This window comes from Mercenaria mercenaria, chromosome 14 (assembly GCF_021730395.1).
Source record: "Mercenaria mercenaria strain notata chromosome 14, MADL_Memer_1, whole genome shotgun sequence".
NCBI lineage: Eukaryota > Metazoa > Mollusca > Bivalvia > Venerida > Veneridae > Mercenaria > Mercenaria mercenaria.
Window position 1 is genome coordinate 37,120,613 of NC_069374.1, and position 19,142 is coordinate 37,139,754.

The 19,142-nt window shown below is 35.4% G+C and overlaps 1 protein-coding gene across 1 annotated transcript in view; it reads right to left on the minus strand.

Annotated features, from left to right (window-relative positions):
• The window catches only part of LOC123527280 (anoctamin-7-like), a 95,334-nt gene that overhangs the window by 55,224 nt on the left and 20,968 nt on the right, over nt 1-19,142 (minus strand). The window contains exons 3-4 of the mRNA XM_053523271.1: nt 17,326-17,428; nt 7,745-7,872 (exon numbers count right to left, since the gene is read on the minus strand). Of these exons, the coding sequence (XP_053379246.1) occupies nt 7,745-7,872; nt 17,326-17,428 (231 nt within the window). The remainder of the gene's footprint in view (nt 1-7,744; nt 7,873-17,325; nt 17,429-19,142) is intronic.

Below are 19,142 nucleotides of genomic sequence, written 5' to 3' on the forward strand. Positions count from 1 at the left end.
AGATTTTATTGAGGGTAACATTCTGACCAAGTTTCATTAAGATTGGGCCAAAAATGTGACCTCTAGAGTGTTAACAAGCTTTTCCTTTGATTTGACCTGATGACCTAGTTTTTGATCCCAGATGACCCAATATCGAACTCGTCCAAGATTTCATTGAGGGTAACATTCTGACCAAGTTTCATTAAGATTGGGTCAAAAATGTGACCTCTAGAGTGTTAACAGTCAAATTGTTGACGACGGACGGACGGACGGACGGACGACGACGGACGCCGGACACAGGGTGATCACTAAAGCTCACCTTTGAGCACTTCGTGCTCAGGTGAGCTAACAACAACCGTTACCGCCATTAGGGCCTGCCACGGAGTCTGCGATAGTACGGTACGGTACTGTACTTTACGGGTTTTATGCTCTTTCAAGTAATTTTCACACTGTGTAATTTATCCGCGATGCATAAGGTCATTTTTCCAGGAAGAAAAACATGTGTTCTAAAACGTACAATTGTGTCTTTTCGCAAAAGTGGCTTACTGATGACAATTATAAACATTGGCTACGGGAATTCAAAGGCGAAAAACGAAAATGCCTTTGTGTTTTTTGTGACAAGATAATCGACATCGCTGCTATGGGAGGAAATGCATTAAAATCACATTCCAAAAGCGAAAAACATAAAAACAGCTCTGCCATGACAGAAGTTCGACTGAAACAATTGATGCTTTTTTCGCTCCTAAGCATGTAAGAGAGTCAACACAGGATATAAATAATAACAACTTGACAATACCGCCCCCGCCCCCACCTACTGTGAAAATACATAAATCTTGTGTTACATTGTTTAATTTTGTCCTAAATTGGATTTAAATTGGTTATTTCATGTCTCAGCAACAGTGACATTGCGCCCATTTTAGTCCTTGAAAATGGAGGAAAACTACTTGAAAACTACTTGAATTTTTTTTGGGAAGGTCTGTATGAACCATGTATAATTATGTACTAAGCTTGGTCACCAATATCCCACAGCAAAATGGACCTTAAAATGACATTTAGTTTCAAAGAAATGCCCTATAGAGTACGCAATAGTAAGCATTATAAAGGGCCATGATAACGCATGTGTTTCTGAAGCATTTTACTGAATCTTACAGGGCCACATTTACCAGTAATTATTAATATTATTCCAATGTTTTACTGATTCAGAAATCCTTCAAACCATGTCTGACATATGACTTCAAACTGACAGAAAACGAAACAAAAATAAGAGGCCCAAATGGGCCTAAGTTGCTCACCTGAAGTGGACCTTAACTATCTGACCCTAAAAGAATCCAAACGCCCCAAACTAACAAATTTATCAGAGGACCATATATGATGCCACAGACCAGGTTTGATGAAGATCCATTGAGTGCTTCGATAAGTAGTCATTAAATTGTATTTTTACTTTATTAATGATGCTCTAGCCATTCATTAGAAGTTGTTTAAAGGTATTTCTTGCTTTAGATCCAGCAGCCCCTAAAAGGGGCCAGGTGTCCCAAATTAAAAAGATTTGGTAAAGGGCTTTATAATAATGAATAATAATGCTACAAATCAAGTCTGATGAAGATCCATCAAGTAGTTCATGAGAAGAAGTCTTTTAAAGGCATTTACATTTTTTGTTCCAGTGGCCCCTAAAAGGGGGACTGAATGCCCGTACTTGTACATTTGGGAGAAAACCTTATAATGATGCTACAGGCCAAGTTTGATGAAGATCCATCAAGCGGTTCATGAGTAGAAGTCTTTTAACGGCATTTCCTTTTTCAGTTCTAAGTGGCCCCTTAAGGCCAAGTGCCCCCATTTGAACAAAATTGGGAGAGGACCATTATACTAATGCATATAATAATGCCACAAACCAACTTTGATGACAATCCTTCCAGCAGTTCATGAGAAGAAGTCGTTTAAAGGTATTTCTAATTTTGCCTCAAATTGCCCATAAAAGGGGCTAGGTGCCCCCCATTTGAAACAAGAGGACCATGATGGTCTTGAATCGCTCACCTGTCCCCACATGGCCCAGTTTTGAACTGAGTATGATGTCGTTTTTTCTTATACTTGACATAGTGACCTAGTTTTTGAGCTCATGTGACCCAGTTTTGAACTTGACCTAGATATCATCAAGATAAAAATTCTGACCAATTTTCATGAAGATCCATTGAAAAATATGGCCTCTAGAGAGGTCAAAGGGTTTTTCTATTATTTGACCTAATGACCTAGATTTTGAAGGCACATGACCCAGTTTTGAACTTGACCTAGACATCATTAAGGTGAACATTCTGACCAATTTTCATGAAGATCCATTAAAAAATATGGCCTCTAGGGAGGTCACAAGTATTTTCTATTTTTAGACCTACTGACCTAGTTTTGGACCACACTTGACCCAGTTTCGAACTTGACCTAGATATCATCAAGATGAACATTCTGACCAACTTTCATAAAGATCCCATGAAAAATGTGACCTCTAGAGTGGTCACAAGCAAAAGTTTATGGACGCATGGACGCACGGATGCACAGACGACGGACGCCACACGATCACAAAAGCTCACTTTGTGACAGTTGAGCTAAAAATCGTAAAAAAAAACTGCGTCATATATTCGAGTTTTTACTGTAATCTATAATTTCCTCTATATAAAACCAACAACTAGTCATGCAATTGGATCATTTCTTGTCTGTATCAGGAAATCTCTAATTTTCTGGGAGATATAACAGACAGCAAATCTTTGTTTATCACAACTTTTAAGACTGTTTTGTGGGGATTATAATAAAATTATGACACTGATAGGTTATTAAGGTAATTTTGCACATTTGGGTCAAACAGAAGATGCTTTTGTAGAAAAGCGCATGTCTCCCCCAATGCATAGTCATATAGGCAAGAAGTCAATAGGGGACAGGAGCAAAAGTCAAAGAGACACTGGTGCAGATTGGCTGCAATAGGGATCATGTACTTGGCATGTCCAATCATCCCACTAAAATTCAACATTCTGGGCCTAGTGGTTCTCAAGCTAATGGATTGGAAACATTTTTCAGGTCCTTGTGACCTTGACCTTAGATCGAGTGACCCCAAAATCAGTAGGGGTCATCCACTCTGCATGTCCAATCATCCTATTAAGTTTCAACATTCTAGGTAAAGTGGTTCTCAAGTTATTAACTGAAAAGTGTTTTCTATGTTCATCCCCTGTTACCTTGACTTTTGATGGAGTGACCCCTAAAAAAGAAGGGGTCTACTCTGTAAGTCCTATCACCTATGAAATTTGATGGGTCTAGGTCAAACGGTTCTCCACTTTTTGACTGGAAAAGGATTTCCATGTTCTGTCCGCTGCAACCTTGACCTTTAACAGAGTGACCCCAAAAACAATAGGGGTCATCTACTCTGTAAGTCCTATCATCCTATGAAGATTCAACATTCTGGGTCAAGTAGTTCTCAAGTTACGGACCGGAAATGGATTTCCATGTTCTGTTTGCTGTGACCTTGACCTTTATTAGAGTGACCCCAAAATCAATAGAAATCATCTACTCTGCATGACCAATCATCCTATGAAGTTTCAACATTCTGGGTCAAGTGGTTCTCAATTTATTGATCGGAAATGGTTTTCCATGTTCAGGCCCCTGTGACCTTGATCTTTGATGGAGTGACCCCAAAAACAATAGGGGTCGTCTACTCCATAAGCCTTGACACCCTATGAAGTTTGAAGGTTCTAGGTCAAATGGTTCTCCAGTTATTGACTCGAAATGAAGTGTGACGGATGGACAGGGCAAAAACAGTATGTCCCCCCCAGTGGGGGGGGGGGGAGAGAGACATAATAATTTCCTACAATGTAGAATTTGATTTTCAAAACTTCACAATGTTTAAAGAGATTTGCATTATGGTGATTCAAGCTGGTTTTAAGACATTATTTGAAATTAACCAACAGATCAAACTTTTTAATATCAGAGCATAATTTATCTCTAGAAAGACGACATGTTGCCATTTTAATAAATTTACTCACAGGTTGCCATTAATTCGTAAAATGATTTCCATTTTCCATATAGTAACGTCATCTGGATAAAGGGCAATGTGCCATAACTTCTGGTTTATCAAACATTTTTGGTATGAGTAAAATTTTAAATGCTTTAGCACAATGAAACACTCTATAAAAGAGAAACATGGTTAAAATTGTGGATGAAAAGTTAAAATCTTTAATCCTTGCAGCAAAAATATTTCTGACATTTTATTGACTGACATCCTTAGTTAAACCAGATAAATGGATTTCTTTGACAATGTGTGGCACAAAATTTCATGCTTTGCTCTTCTAACCTACATATACCAGGTTAGGAATACACCTAAAAATTGTTAAGAAGTGTCACAGTGCCTTTTTTTTTTCCTTATGTTTTTTATTCTTACGAAGGAAAAGGTAAGACAATAAGAGTCTGATGGTTAAATTCTTAACTGGACGATATGTCATATGATTTCACAAGACCACATAATTATAGTCTATACGGGTACTACAACATGATTTAATTCCATGATTTAAACTTCTGCTCTGTTTCCTTTAATTAACTTAGTAAACTAGCTAGAATAAGAAATTTCTAGAAAAGGTACAGGAGTAAACTTTGAAAACAATGTCATATTGATGATGTCACACACCAGCTGTGAATTTTAGACTTCAATTAATAAATATGCAAAAATACTGATGTTAAACATTCCATTAAAACTTTAGAGAGTTTTAAAATGCATATAATTATAATATTCTAATAAAATGTATAATGTTCAGTACAATATACAAGAAATCATGGTTAATGCTGGAAACAAATGAAGTAATAAGGAGGGGCTGACTGACACCAAATTAACTCAAACTCATTGCCCACACACACAATCATATATTAAATATTCATGAAATTTATGTAACAATTGTACAATGTCTATTGATCAGGTTGGCAACAGTTATCTAACTAGTAACTGTAACATCTCTGAGGAAACTTAACCAATTAACTAGACAGTAACTTTCAATATTTACAATCTAAATGCATTTCCTATGTGCATTGTGACTCAGAGCTTTTATGTTTGCTGTTCCAACAATCACTATTCGTCGTTTTAAAGGTTCAATATTTCAGAAGTTTGCATCATTAGACCAATTAAAACACTAATTCGAAAGGCAACTTTAAGGTATGAAATGCACTTTTCGCTGTATTCATTCTGGTATGAAAACTATTGGTGGTATTGAAAGAAAATGTCTGCCATATACATTGTATTTCAGTCGCAAATGAAAATTGTTCTTTATACTTGTCTTACAGTCTAAGATCATTTGTTACAATTACATGTACCATTCGTGCCACAGTCACAAAATACGCCCATCCAGAGCTTGTAAGAAGAAGTTTTTGTTCCAGAAATGCACACATCAAAATCCCTCCATGCAAAAAGAAGAAATGCTCCTGACAATGTCATTCTTGTATCTAACCTTTGGCCTCTAAGTGTGACATTGACATCAGGCCTAGGGACCTGGTTCTTGCGCATAACATTCTGTCCCATGATAGTGAACAATTATGCCAAGTTACATCAAAATCCCTCCATGCAAAAACGAAATGCTACAGACAGTCATTCTTGAATTTGACCTTTGAACTCTAAGTATGACCTTGACCTCAGACATAGGGACCTGTTTCTTAAGTATGACGCTCTGTCTCATGATGGTGAGTATTTATGCCAAGTTACATCAAAATCTCTCCATGCATGGTGAAGAAATGCTCCACCCATAATACGTCCCTTCTTTCAGACGGGTGTATAAAAATGATGTAAAATTTATGAAAATGTAAGAAAGTCAAGGATAGATAATGAAAATAATGTTTATCAAAGTTAAAACAAAACAAATACCAGAAAAAAAAAACATAGTGAAAAGCTGGATACTGAAGTTGCATACTGTCTCAACAATAATGTTACCAGTACGAAAATAGCAGAGATACATTTCAGTCAATTAGAAACAAAATATCACTCTCATTTTACACCAGGTTTTGTTTAATTGCCTTCATCACAGCAGCATCCAATCTCACAGTTCAAATATTTGTTTTCTATTACCTCTATCAGTTACAATATTGCTAATAATGTTTGAAATAGGGAACATATATTTAAACAAGTCATTTACAAATTCTGAAAACAGCTACTGTCAACTGCTGAAAAATTTCATAGTCATGATTCACACTGGTGTACAGTTCCATTGGAATCCAGGGACAAATGCTGTGATTACTATATGCTGCAGTTTGGAATCATAAAACCGCTTTTTATCCTGTTAGTTTCAAAGTAAATCTGTTGAAATTTGATTTCATTTTACTTACTGCATGAAAAACATCAGCTGAAGTAATATTCATAATTTTATATGTAATTTTTAATAATATACAGGAGTTCCTGTTTTAAAAGTGTTTGTTATTTTGACATTTGTCTGGCAATAAGCATCTGGTCCTAAACTACCAAATTATTCTGCAGAATAGTAAAGTTTTGAAGTTTAGTTTTGCATCTAGTGATTTTTGAGCATAAATTAATTCTGAAGTCCTCTTTCAATATTTCTTCTGGTTGTGAAACAGCACTTATTCCTCTCTTAAAAACATAGCCACTATAATCTAGTGCTTTTCAATTTGGAGCAGCAACAAAACAGTCTTGCAGACTATTATATTAAGTAGTCAGAGCCAACTTCAAAACAGCGAAAGGAAAACAATATAATATGATGGTAACGCCATTGCTACAATATAATCAGGACTGGTTTCACATTCTTTTATCCTTAAACAATAAGATTTGTATTGAGTTTTGATGTCACTAGAGTGTCTGTAGTATGCACAGGGGAATTCTCGCTTGTTGTTGAAATAGGAAAATTTCATAGAAATTTCTAGCCGCTTATTATATGTGACAAGTAGTTTGTGAAGCTTTATGGACCGAAGTAATCCAAACACTGATAGAATCGTGACAAACGTAATGGATTTTCTGAAACTGCTTGGCTGAAAAGGATGATTTTAACACTTACCCTGCTAAATTTCTATAATGAACTTATAAATCTTTCAATTTGGACAGTACCATTAACTGCTGAAGGGAGTGCATACCAAAAAGATACTGACTGAATGGTGAACACTGCAGATCATGATTAGACTGCACATCCGTGCAGTCTGATCATGGTCTACACTGTTCCCAAAGGCAGAATCTGATAAGGATTGTTACATTATAATCAGAAGTTTGGTAATCTGATACTCAAAATATGGCTGATCTGGTAATGTAGACCACATGTTATTGTAGGATATGCAGCAATATTGATACAACATATAACTTGGAACACTGGTGTATTTCATTCAGATTTTCATAAATTATTTCAATATGAACACCTTATTAACAGGTAAATGACCGTTGTAGGAAAAGTAATTTTGAACCTGACTAAATTCTGCAACATGACTTTGCAGACTTGCCTTTTTCCATGTCTCTAAACCAATGCCAGTCAGATGGATCTTCTGTATCTTTATCTGTACAGTGAAACCTGTATTAAGAGGCCAGTCAGAGGAGTGATATAATATGGCTACTAAATGCAGGTGGTCTCTTACAGCAGGTGGATATAAGACTGACAATCACAGTTTGGGAAGTTAGTTACCAGGCTGCTTAGAGAAACTGGCTGCTCAATAACAGTAACCGCTAAGGCAGGTTTAACTGTACTTCTTTACACAATGTCTCAAACTGCAACATAAGGAGTCTAATGTAATGTGTGCAACCATCATTATCCTTTGTACTAACCTCTTCAATTTCTAGGCCAGTTTTTCTCAAACTTTCAAGGAACTTGTAACGTTTATGATCCACTGAACCTTTTTGTGTCTGTAATCCTTGCTGTTTGTCACTCTCTTCCTCATATACCAGCACAAAATCTGCAATTATACAACAACAAAATAACTCATGAAACAAAATTATACAATATTATTAGTATAGCTGAAACTCTTATTCATTTTATCAAATTTGCTTATCCTAAAATTCCTTATATCTTGAAGACATTTTCACATTTTTTGTGCACGAAAACATTTGCACAATATTTAATTTTAAGTCAAATTTTGATATCTCAAGGTAAAGTGCTGGCCCGATCCCTTAGAATTTGAGATACCGAGTTTCAACTGTACGTTTATTATTATACCAGATTTATATAGCGCCCTTTTCATGATCAATTTCACGTTCAAAGGCGCTTTAAATAGTTCAATGCAGCCACACAGGGCGCATAATTCATCCTCTACTAGTACAGACACAGAGCAATCTGACCAGAGGGACAGAGTGAGACAAAGCCCCAACGACAGAGAGATCAGAATTCAGATACAGGCTTGTCCGGCTAACTTAGCCTAGCTCGTTGCAAATAGACAGCCTGGTTCTTTAACGTGCCCAGTGTATAGCACTGATACATGCAAGGATTGCCTGGGTTCCCGACCAGTACACCTCTAGTTGGGTGGGAAACACTCAAAAGCGTTTCTGAAAATTCCCGAGTAGCTGCCGGGGGATCGAACCCCCGACCTCAGGATTGGAAGGCCAGTGTGTAAACCACTGAGCTATCCGTCCACCCATCATTTATCATTGTTCTATACGATACCGAGATCTATTTGGACAGTAACTGTCTTTGGACAGTGCTGATAAAAATCATTCTGCACTGGAGAATAACAGCATCAGAAAGTATTTGGTTTTATTTACTGTGCAAATGTATTTCCTGGTGAAACTATGTACACAGCCATTGCCTATCTATTGACCACAAAGGCAGAATATTTCCAGAGGTCACAATGCTCCAATATGGACAGGCTAATTGTTTACATACATCATATTGTCACATGAAATGGCATTTTACTGGACATAACCCAAAGTTTGCTATTCTAACAACTGTTGTTAGCTCTAGTTTTGTTGTTTCAGATGAAGTATCGCCATGCAATACTGTTCAATTCTGTGTCATCTAATTATTTCAACTGCAATATTTAATACTAAAGATCTAATATCTGGTAATGATGTATATACAATATATTGAACTGTTTGGATTTAAATATGCCTGGACCGTTTTGGCTAGTTATCGAACTTGGCGGAGGTCTTATGGTCCAACACATTTTGTTCAAGTTTGGTGAAGATCGCATGAGAAATATTCAACTTAAGAGTGCGGACAAGCTTTGTGACAGACAGACAGACAGACAGACAGACGGACGGACACACACAGACTGGAGTAAATCAATATGTCTCCCACACCACTGTGTGGCGGGAGACAATAAATTGGTGGGAAAATGGAGAAGAGATGTAATGAAATACTTCATACTATTAAAAGGAAATGATTCTGTAGAAAGTACACAAACTGGGTCCATATATGAAAAATCATCTTGGAATATTTATGCCAAGTTATATCTATAAGTGTGACCTTGACATTTGAGCTAGGGACCTGGGTTTTGTTTTTGTTTGTTTTGGGTTTAATGCCGTTTTTCAACAGTATTTCAGTTATGTAACGGGGAGCAGTTAACCTAACAAATGTTCCTGAATTCTGTACCAGTAAAAACCTGTTCTCGGCAAGTAACTGCCAACTTTCGCACATGAATCAGTGGTGGAGGACGAATGATTTAAGACACAATCTTGTATCAAATCGTCACGAAGAACATACGCCTTGCCCAGGGCTCCAACTGGTGACCCCACGGTCTGTAGATCTGCGCTTTCCTTATTGAGCTAATTTTATTTGAATATGTTTTACACATGAAGGCTGAATTTGAATTCATTTTAATTATTCATCTTATGAAATCTTGACAAGATCCAGACCAAAACAAGAATAAAATCAATCAATTTACAGACTTCATACCAAGTAAATGATAGCATTAACAGACCGAGATTTCCGAGGTCACTGTCATTATGTTGGTAATGTCATCAATATTGCTGGGATATGTTTCACCATTTCTCTCACTTATTCTCCATCTAACTGATAACATTCAAATCAAACCACAGAAATGACTCCCATTCCACCTTTCAACAGACCATCAAGACAAATATACTATATTAATTTTGTCCTATTAACCATCCTGGCACACAAAGGTGCATTTTGAGGATCTTACTACTGGTATTGGTTTAATTCTTTTGAATAATTTTTTAAAACCAGATATATGCAATAGTTTAATGATGTGATACAAAACAAAAATCAACCCAACAAAATCATGAATAATGCAAACAAAAGTGCTGGAAAAAAGGTAGCTTAGAACAAGAGCACCACCTACGAGTGCTATTACTCGTCTGCAAGTGCTGGACAATATGTAAGAAAAGAGTTATAGTTTAGATTTTCTAAGTACAAAAAGGGCCATAATACTTACAAAATTCAGGCTAGAGTTATGGTTCTTGGTCTACATAATCACCTAAGGTTGATAAAGTAAGTATGCAAAGTTTCAAAACTGTACCTCATTGCAGTTTTTGAGAAAAGGACTGGTGGACCTAAACAAAAAATTTAACCTCCTAAGTATAAATAGGGCCACAATTCTAACAAAATGCACATCTCAAAATTTTGAAATTGCGGCAGCCCTAATTTTTTTCGTAGAGGACCAAGTGACTGCTATAAGTCAGTTGTATAAAATATCTCTGGTTTCAAACCCAGAGCAGTAGGGGGCATGTGATTCACAGTCTGCAATCTTAGAGCCTCTCCCCACTAGTAAAGTAACTGACAACTTCCCCACCTGTATTGGAGGTGAGTGAAAATAACTAACAAGATATACATATTTTCTATTATATTTAAGAAATAATAAGTTCCCAAGTGTGGTTTATCGTAGAATAACCCATGTTTTGAGTTCTTACGTGTAAGAATATATCACAAAAGCCGTAGGCCTGAGTGATATATTGTTTCGCATAAGAACGAAAAACTAGGGTTATTCTACGATAAATCACATTTGGGAACTTGTTATTTTGATTCTAACACGACATACTAGTATTTAAAGTGTTAGAAAAAATGGTAACTACTTTTTAAGACCGTTATACACACCTAGATCGGATAATGTCATTGCATGCGAGTGGTTTATTGCAGAATAACCAGAGATAGATTTTGCTCTACATGTATGTAGGTTATTCGGTGGTCGAGTTATGTCAAATGACAACATTTGCCTCATCAAAAGATTGAACAAACAACCTCTGGATTGGCAGCTTTGTGCTCTCTCTCTCCCCTCCCCAACAGCACATTCTCCCAGACATAATGGTCTATTAACTTCTCTTTTCCTCAAATTGGCACTCTACTAGGATTTAAGAGATGGCATCTTATTTCATTTTTTATTAAGGCAAGGAGACTGCAGACAAATCAATTGTTTGAAATTAATTTCATAGGTTCTGTCACCGGGATTGATGATGTATTGATTGACGGCAATAACAAACGGTATACATCCCCATGTATCACAATATATTCTATAGGCTTGCATTTACATCCCCCAGGGGACTACTGAATACTTTCATGTCCTATCATTCCCGATATTTATACACTGAATATAGCACAAAATGTGCTGCCTAATTTGGTTAATGGGACATGCGATATTGACCTTTGTAAAAACTGTTGAACACCAAAGGAAATTACTGCAAAAAGAGCCTACCTATGTCTGGTTTTATTACAAGTATACAACAGTCTGACAACTAACTGTTGCAATAGCTGACTTCTACATTCAAGATGTCAAACTAAAACTGTTTACTTAAAAAATTGTATTTCTATGAGGATGATTAAACATGACTTGCATGAACACAAGAGATGTCCGTAGGACAGCACTCTCGACGTTTCTCAGTGCTTGACTCTGAATTAGAGTTTTGCCAGTAAAAGGGGCATAACTCTGTCAAAATTCAAATCAGAGTTATGGGGATTGTTTCCTCTGGTGTAGCTTTTGATAGTAAATAAAAGTTTTAAGTTTCAAGTCAATAGCTTTGAAAGTTACTGAGATATTTGACTTTATCAAAAACTGTAACCAAAATTTCTAAGTTAAAAAGGGGCATAACTCTGTCAAAATTCAAATCAGGGTAATGGGGATCATTTTTCCTGGTGTAGACTTTGATAGTAAATAATTATTTAAGTTTCAAGTCAACAGCTTTGAAAGTAACAGAGATATTTGACTTTATCAAAAGAACTTTAACCAGCAGCGACGCTGATGCTGGGGCAAGTGCAATAGCTCTTAACTTTCTCTTCAAAAAGTCCAGCTAAAAATAAGAAACACAAGTATCTAGTGAATTATATTAGGCCAAGACAATGTGTTTAACATGTAAAAAATTTATTCAGTGAATAAATGTATCACAATATGCACAGTATTTGATGTTTCAAACAGAGTTTAGCCCCCACATTTTATTTCTACTGGGCAAGACAGTTGTTTATCTATGTTTTTAAGGAGGTAGGTTACCTTTATATTTGTATGTGCGCATGTCCAACCGGAAGCTAACGTGACGATTTACGACGACGTTTACGACAAACTAAATGTGTTTGTATATTCATTCTTCTGAAAACAAATCATAGACCTGTCTTCGATCTGACGCTTTATGGTTTAATAATGCAGAAATAATGAATAAATTGCCGCAGAAACGCTTCAAAACAATGTTGCCTTAAAATGACGTCATTGACGTCATGACGTTACGTGTCAGTTACCGCGCAAAATGAATAGCTTTTATCTTGAAAGTACGTAATTCTGTGCATTTTCTTTATTCAAACTATTTTCAAATAACCATTATTTGCTGAAATATTTTTTATTAGTCTTTTGCTCTGAATAATAATCAATATTTTGCTTCTTTTGTGTAGTTATATTGAAATGTTATGCGGAATGTAAGATAATGGATGATGGTAACCAATGTTATTTGGAATATAGTTGGGTGAGAGGTTACTTGTTACGGTCATTTTCAAATAAAAAATCTAGCAGGCCGATTTGTAATACCTATTTTTCAGGTTCTGTTGATAATTTGTTACTTATATACTTAAACTAAGATCTAAAATTGTTCAAATTTCAGTAGAAAATTGTGGTTTCTTGAATTGAATTGATGTTACCATGGAAACGAAGCCCGTGACCTATGTATCTAAATGTAAATTTCAAAAGCGTTGACACTAGTCTATTTAAGAAACACATCATCGGCTTTTTATTTTCATTTCACCAATATCCATGAGAATAATAGTAGCATGTTGAACGATTTTTCCATGAAAAATGCCAGACGAGGGGTACTGCTGTAAGTATTCTAAGCTTAGAAATTTGTTTGAATAAATGCAGATAACACGAAAATATAACTTACATTAGAAATACTATGTTTTAAAGCTACATCAACTAGAAAGATAATCTAATTCAATATTATTTGATAAGAAATTACGACAAAAGGCAAGACATAAGCCATTTTAAACATCTCTGTTGCCATGGTTACTTTAGACATTAAGAAAAATAGGGTACCATGTATAGTGCTTGGTATTTTGCTAATAATATTACCCAAATATTCCATGTTGGTCATTAACAAAATGGCACTGAATCCGTCGAAAACCCCTATTTTTATACATAATTGTTTAAAAATGAAAGAAAATGCGTTACCATGGAAACACGAGTCCCGCGACATATATATTTTAAGCTTATATTAGAAAGCTAACGTGCATACTAGTAAAATTATAGATTATGCTGACTTCTATTGATATAAATGAAACTAGAATACACTGAAAAGTGTTAAATATCCGTATTTTCCTTCTTCTTTCAATATGAAATACATTTGGAGGGTCATGTTCTTCAAACCTGGATAAAAATTGAACTTGAAGGGACAGAGACAAACGAATCTGAGATTTTAGCAGTTAAAACTTCAAATCACACGAAATACAAAACGATGCTGCGGTTCAACTAATTTGATTTTACCCTTATAACAAGGTAACCTACCTCCTTAAGAGACTGACTGATATAGTTATTAGCAGATGAAGTTTTAGAAAACACATTAATTCAAGGAGGCTGTCATCTGGTCCCGTGTTCACAAAACATTTTCAGTCTCAGCTGAGTTTGATAATGAAACTTTATTTGTCATTTATATCTAAATAGCCTGTTTAAAACTAAATTTTAAGTTAATAACTATTTTCAAATGACCTTTCATTATTGATGGGCAGTTTCAATTGGAATTAAGTCTTGAAGTTTTAGTAAAACTAATAATAAAATTTCAATCTCAAACTCAGCTGAGATCGAAAAATGTTTTGTGAACACGGGGCCTGGTTGTTAAGCTGTATTATAACTGTTATCAGAACGATTTTCACAAAATTCATGTAGGTCACTATATTGTGGTGGGTCTTCAATGCCCTAATATGGGCACATAGCAACTTTTGTTGTGTTTTAGTTACCCAGATTTAAATGTATAACAGAGAGTTAAACATGTAAATCATATAAATTTCTTATACATAGTCCAACACATTAAAATTGTTCTTTGTACAGAGACAAACATATTACAATAACATTATTATTACATTACAATTCTATGGTAGCTGATTTTAATGCACCAATATTGACACACAACAACTATCGTTATTTTGTGTTTTCACATTTCCTGCGACCGTAATGGCATTCTAAATCACAATGTTTTCTGAGGTGAAACAATGACAGAACAATAACATGAAAGAACAAAATGACTGTGAAAATTCCCATAAACATATGACAAAGACAGATCCTAAAGTTGACAATGGCAGAAATCAGCAACCATCTATTCTCTTCTTCAGAGATAGAAGATAATTTTCAATCAGCTTTTAGTAACATACATTTCAACACTATTAAGTTCCTTGCAATTGCGTATAAAGTCACCCAGTTATGATTGTATAGACAAAATTTTGAAGGATAAAATGGTGTATGACTGAGTTATGGTACTCAAAAAGTCCTATAATTCTATGCTCACTAGTAATTAAAATGATATATTAACTAAATGTCAATATTATAATTATTATAAATTCCATTCCCGAGTCAAAACTTTGTTGGAGAGTGTGAAAGACAGCAGGTAAGACAGAATGATGTGTCATGGCCAACATTCCTATATCCCCTGTCTTAGATTGGGGATAACATATCTGCCTTCGACTGAAAAAGACTTTATTTATCATGAAAGTGAAAGGACTAATTCTCGTGAAACTGTAAAATCCTTTTATCAATTCAGAGCATGCTTGCATATTACAGCTTAGAGACACATTTACTGCAAGATTTCACAGAAGCAAGCTGCAAAGTTTTGAAAGATTTTGTGGAAAACTGCACACATTCTGCAAATATAATCTGCTTTATTTTGTTTCATGGAAGATATCCTTACAAATTTCCCACAGAAACATTCACTTAATTAAGAAATAATTCATAGCAAAACAGTGTTTTAACACTATTTAGACACGATGGGCGGTTATACGTCATGTGTAATAATTTCACAAGGACATAGCCGAAGTGAATTATTCCATACGACCTATAACTGCCGGAGTGTACAAATAAAGTTAAAACTCAGCTTTGCTATAAATTATTTTGATTCTTATACGTCTTTTATTGTAAAAATTAGTTCAAATGTGATATAACTGATTTTGTGCAGATGTATGGCGCCAAATGGTAGATTGTCACACTCCTTTGTTTATGCACGCCTGGACTGGAAATGGTAATACATTTTGCAGAACAGTTAAATTAAAGCGCAAACAATGGCAAATTATTCTGCACAGTGATTAACCAACTCTGAGTGCGTGTGTAAATGAATCAAGACAGTTGTGCTATTGACATTTCATTTTGAACATGTTTCTAACTAAAATATTTGATCAAATTTGAAAGTACCATTTCTCGATGCGTACGTGGTGCCATATATCACATCTACGTGACGTCAACATAATACCATTTTGATGATTTAAGCATTGCTTGGTCATATTAGAATTATATAAACTTTTTTTCAGACTGAAATCAGGTTGCAAAATATGAGTTTGCTTATTATGAAGGCAGTGGCAAACAAGAGCACCGCCATGCGGGTGCTGACGCTCATCTGATTTTTTTTGTGTAATAGAAATATTGTCCTACCCATGATTTTCTAAGTCTAAAAAGGGCCATCATTCTTGCAAAAAGCAGGATAGAGTTATGTTTCTTGAAGTTCAGTGTCCACTTATGATGGTGAAAAACTGTTGCAAGTTTTAAAGCAATAGCTTTGATAGTTTATGAGAAAAGTTGACTTAAACATAATACTCAACCAAGAAAATGATTTTCTAAGTCCAAAAGGGGCAATAATTATTGCAAAAAGCAGGATGGAGTTACGCTGCTTGCTCTACAGGGTCAGCTTATGATGGTGAACAAGTGTTGCAAGTTTCAAAGCAATAGCTTTGATAGTTTAAGTGAAAAAGTTGACCTAAACATAAAACTTAACCAAGAAATCTGATATTTTCTAAGTCCAAAAGGGGCCATAAATCTTGCAAAAAGCAGGACAGAGTTATGTTTCTTGCTGTACAGGGTCAACTTATGATGGTGAACAAGTGTTGCAAGTTTTAAAGCAATAGCTTTGATAGTTTAGGATAAAAGCTGACCTAAACATAAAACTTAACCAAGAAAACTGATTTTCTAAGTCCAAAAGGGGCAATAAATCTTGCAAAAAGCAAGATGGAGTTATGTTTCTTGATGTACAGGGTCTGCTTCTGATGGTGAACAAGTATTCCAAGTTTCAAAGCAATAGCTTTGATAGTTTGGGAGAAAAGTTGACCTAAACATAAAACTTAACCAAGAAATCTGATATTTTCTAAGTACAAAAGGGGCCATAAATCTTGCAAAAAGCAAGATGGAGTTATATTTCTTGCTATACAGGGTCAGCTTATGATGGTGAACAAGTATTCCAAGTTTCAAAGCAATAGCTTTGATAGTTTAGGAAAAAAGCTGACCTAAACATAAAACTTAACCAGGCAACGCCGACGCCAACGCCGACGCCAACGCCGACGCCGACAACCGCTCAAGTGATGACAATAACTCATCATTTTTTTTCAAAAAATCAGATGAGCTAAAAATGAAGGCAAATTATTTTTGTCTAATTAATTTTTAAAATATACTCAACATCTTCCTATTTGAACTTTCAGAAAGGAATTATTCAATCCATACATATCCATACCATACAGCCCAGAGCCTTTGATTTTCAATCTGACCGTAACCCTTTAACTTGCGACATGGTCTCACTATGGTAAAATTTTGGGGAGACATAAGAAACAACAGTTTTATGCTGATCTTTTCTTATTTATGGTTTATTAGTCTCAGATTAAGAAAGCTTAGTATGGAGACCATTCTCAGATTTAAGCTATCTGATTGGTTGTTGCTGAACACAATTCTAAAACTAACCAATGGCAAGGTTGCACTTTGTGATTGGTCCAAAAATTCATTCTATTTTAGCTTCCTTACCCACTTTCCTTATTCCATCCCTGAAATAGTTATCTTTATCTTCAGACAGCCTGTGACTCGACCTTGACTCCAACTGTATAGCTCCATCTGAAGCAGTGGAACTCTGAAAATATAGTACCATTTCATTAACATAATTTAACAAAAGCTCTGCCAAGTGGGGCAATATACGCCCGAAGGGTTATATCAGAGGAAGGGGGCAAAATTTAAAGAACTTGACTTTTGAAACCCAAAGGACAGGAACAACAAAGGGAAAAAATTAAAAAAAAAAAACATTCTCTAAGTCCACAAAAAAAATCCTTACCAGGTACAGATATGTAAAAATACACCTAAAAATTGGAGGTACCATCCATGTTGTACCATAGAAAAGTCGTCTCGGTTTTTCCCTATGACCAATAATAAAAAAGTTACAAAATAAGCTATTTATAATAAGTAACATAAAAGGGAAGTTAAAAAAAAAAAGTAATTGTAAGTGAACAAACAAGGGATCTGCCAAATAAAAAAAAGAGAACCGCAATGCAGAGCTATAATAAACACAAATGTCATATGACCTTTGAGCCCTAAGTGTGACCTTGACCTTCAAGCCAGCCATCCGAAACATGCGCTCTCATGTCGTCTTGATGTGGTGAACATTTGTGCCAAGTTTTTTTAAAATCCTTCAAGCTGTTCAAGAGTTACAGAGCGGACACGAAACAAAGCCATATGACCTTTGACCTCTAAGTGTGACCTTGAACTTCAAGCCAGCCATCCAAAACATGCGCTCTGCACGTCCACTGGATGTGGTGAACATTTGTGCCAAGTTTCTTTAAAATCTTTCAAGCAGTTCAAGAGTTACAAAGCGAACATGAAACAAAACCACATGACCTTTGACCCCTAAGTGCGACCTTGACCCTGAAGCCAGCCATCCGAAACATGCCTTTTGCACGTCATCTTGATGTGGTGAACATTTGTGCCAAGTTTGTTGGAAATCCTTCAAGGTGTTCAAGAGTTACAGAGCGGACACGAAATTGCTAACAGACGGACGGACACCGGGGGTATAACATAATACATCCCTTCGGGCGTATAAAAATGTTATACCTCAGTAATACCTTAGGTTGTCTTGTGTCTTGTTTAGTCAGTCTGCATGTTATACCTCAATGTAACATTAGGTTGTTTTATGTCTTTTCTGTCAGTATGCATTTTATACCTCAACGTAACAATCGGTTATTTTATGTTTTTTCTTTTAGTATGCATTTTATACCTCAATGTAACATTAGGTCGTTTTATGTCTTCTGTCAATATGCATTTTATACCTCAATGTAACATTAGGCTGTTTTATGTCTTCTATCAATATGCATTTTTACCTCAATGTAACATTAGGTCGTTTTATGTCTTTTCTGTCAATATGCATTTTATACCTCAATGTAACATTAGGTCGTTTTATGTCTTTTCTGTCAGTATGTATTTTATACCTCAATGTAACATTAGGTTGTTTTATGTCTTTTCTGTCAGTATGCATTTTATACCTCAATGTAACATTAGGTTGTTTTATGTCTTTTCTGTCAGTATGCATTTTATACCTCAATGTAACATTAGGTTGTTTTATGTCTTTTCTGTCAGTATGCATTTTATACCTCAATGTAACATTAGGTTGTTTTATGTCTTTTCTGTCAGTATGTATTTTATACCTCAATGTAACATTAGGTGGTTTTATGTCTTCTGTCAATATGCATTTTATACCTCAATGTAACATTAGGCTGTTTTATGTCTTTTCTGTCAGCATGCATGTTACAATTAACTCAACTTAACATTTAAGTTTATCTGGATTCCATTTATATTTT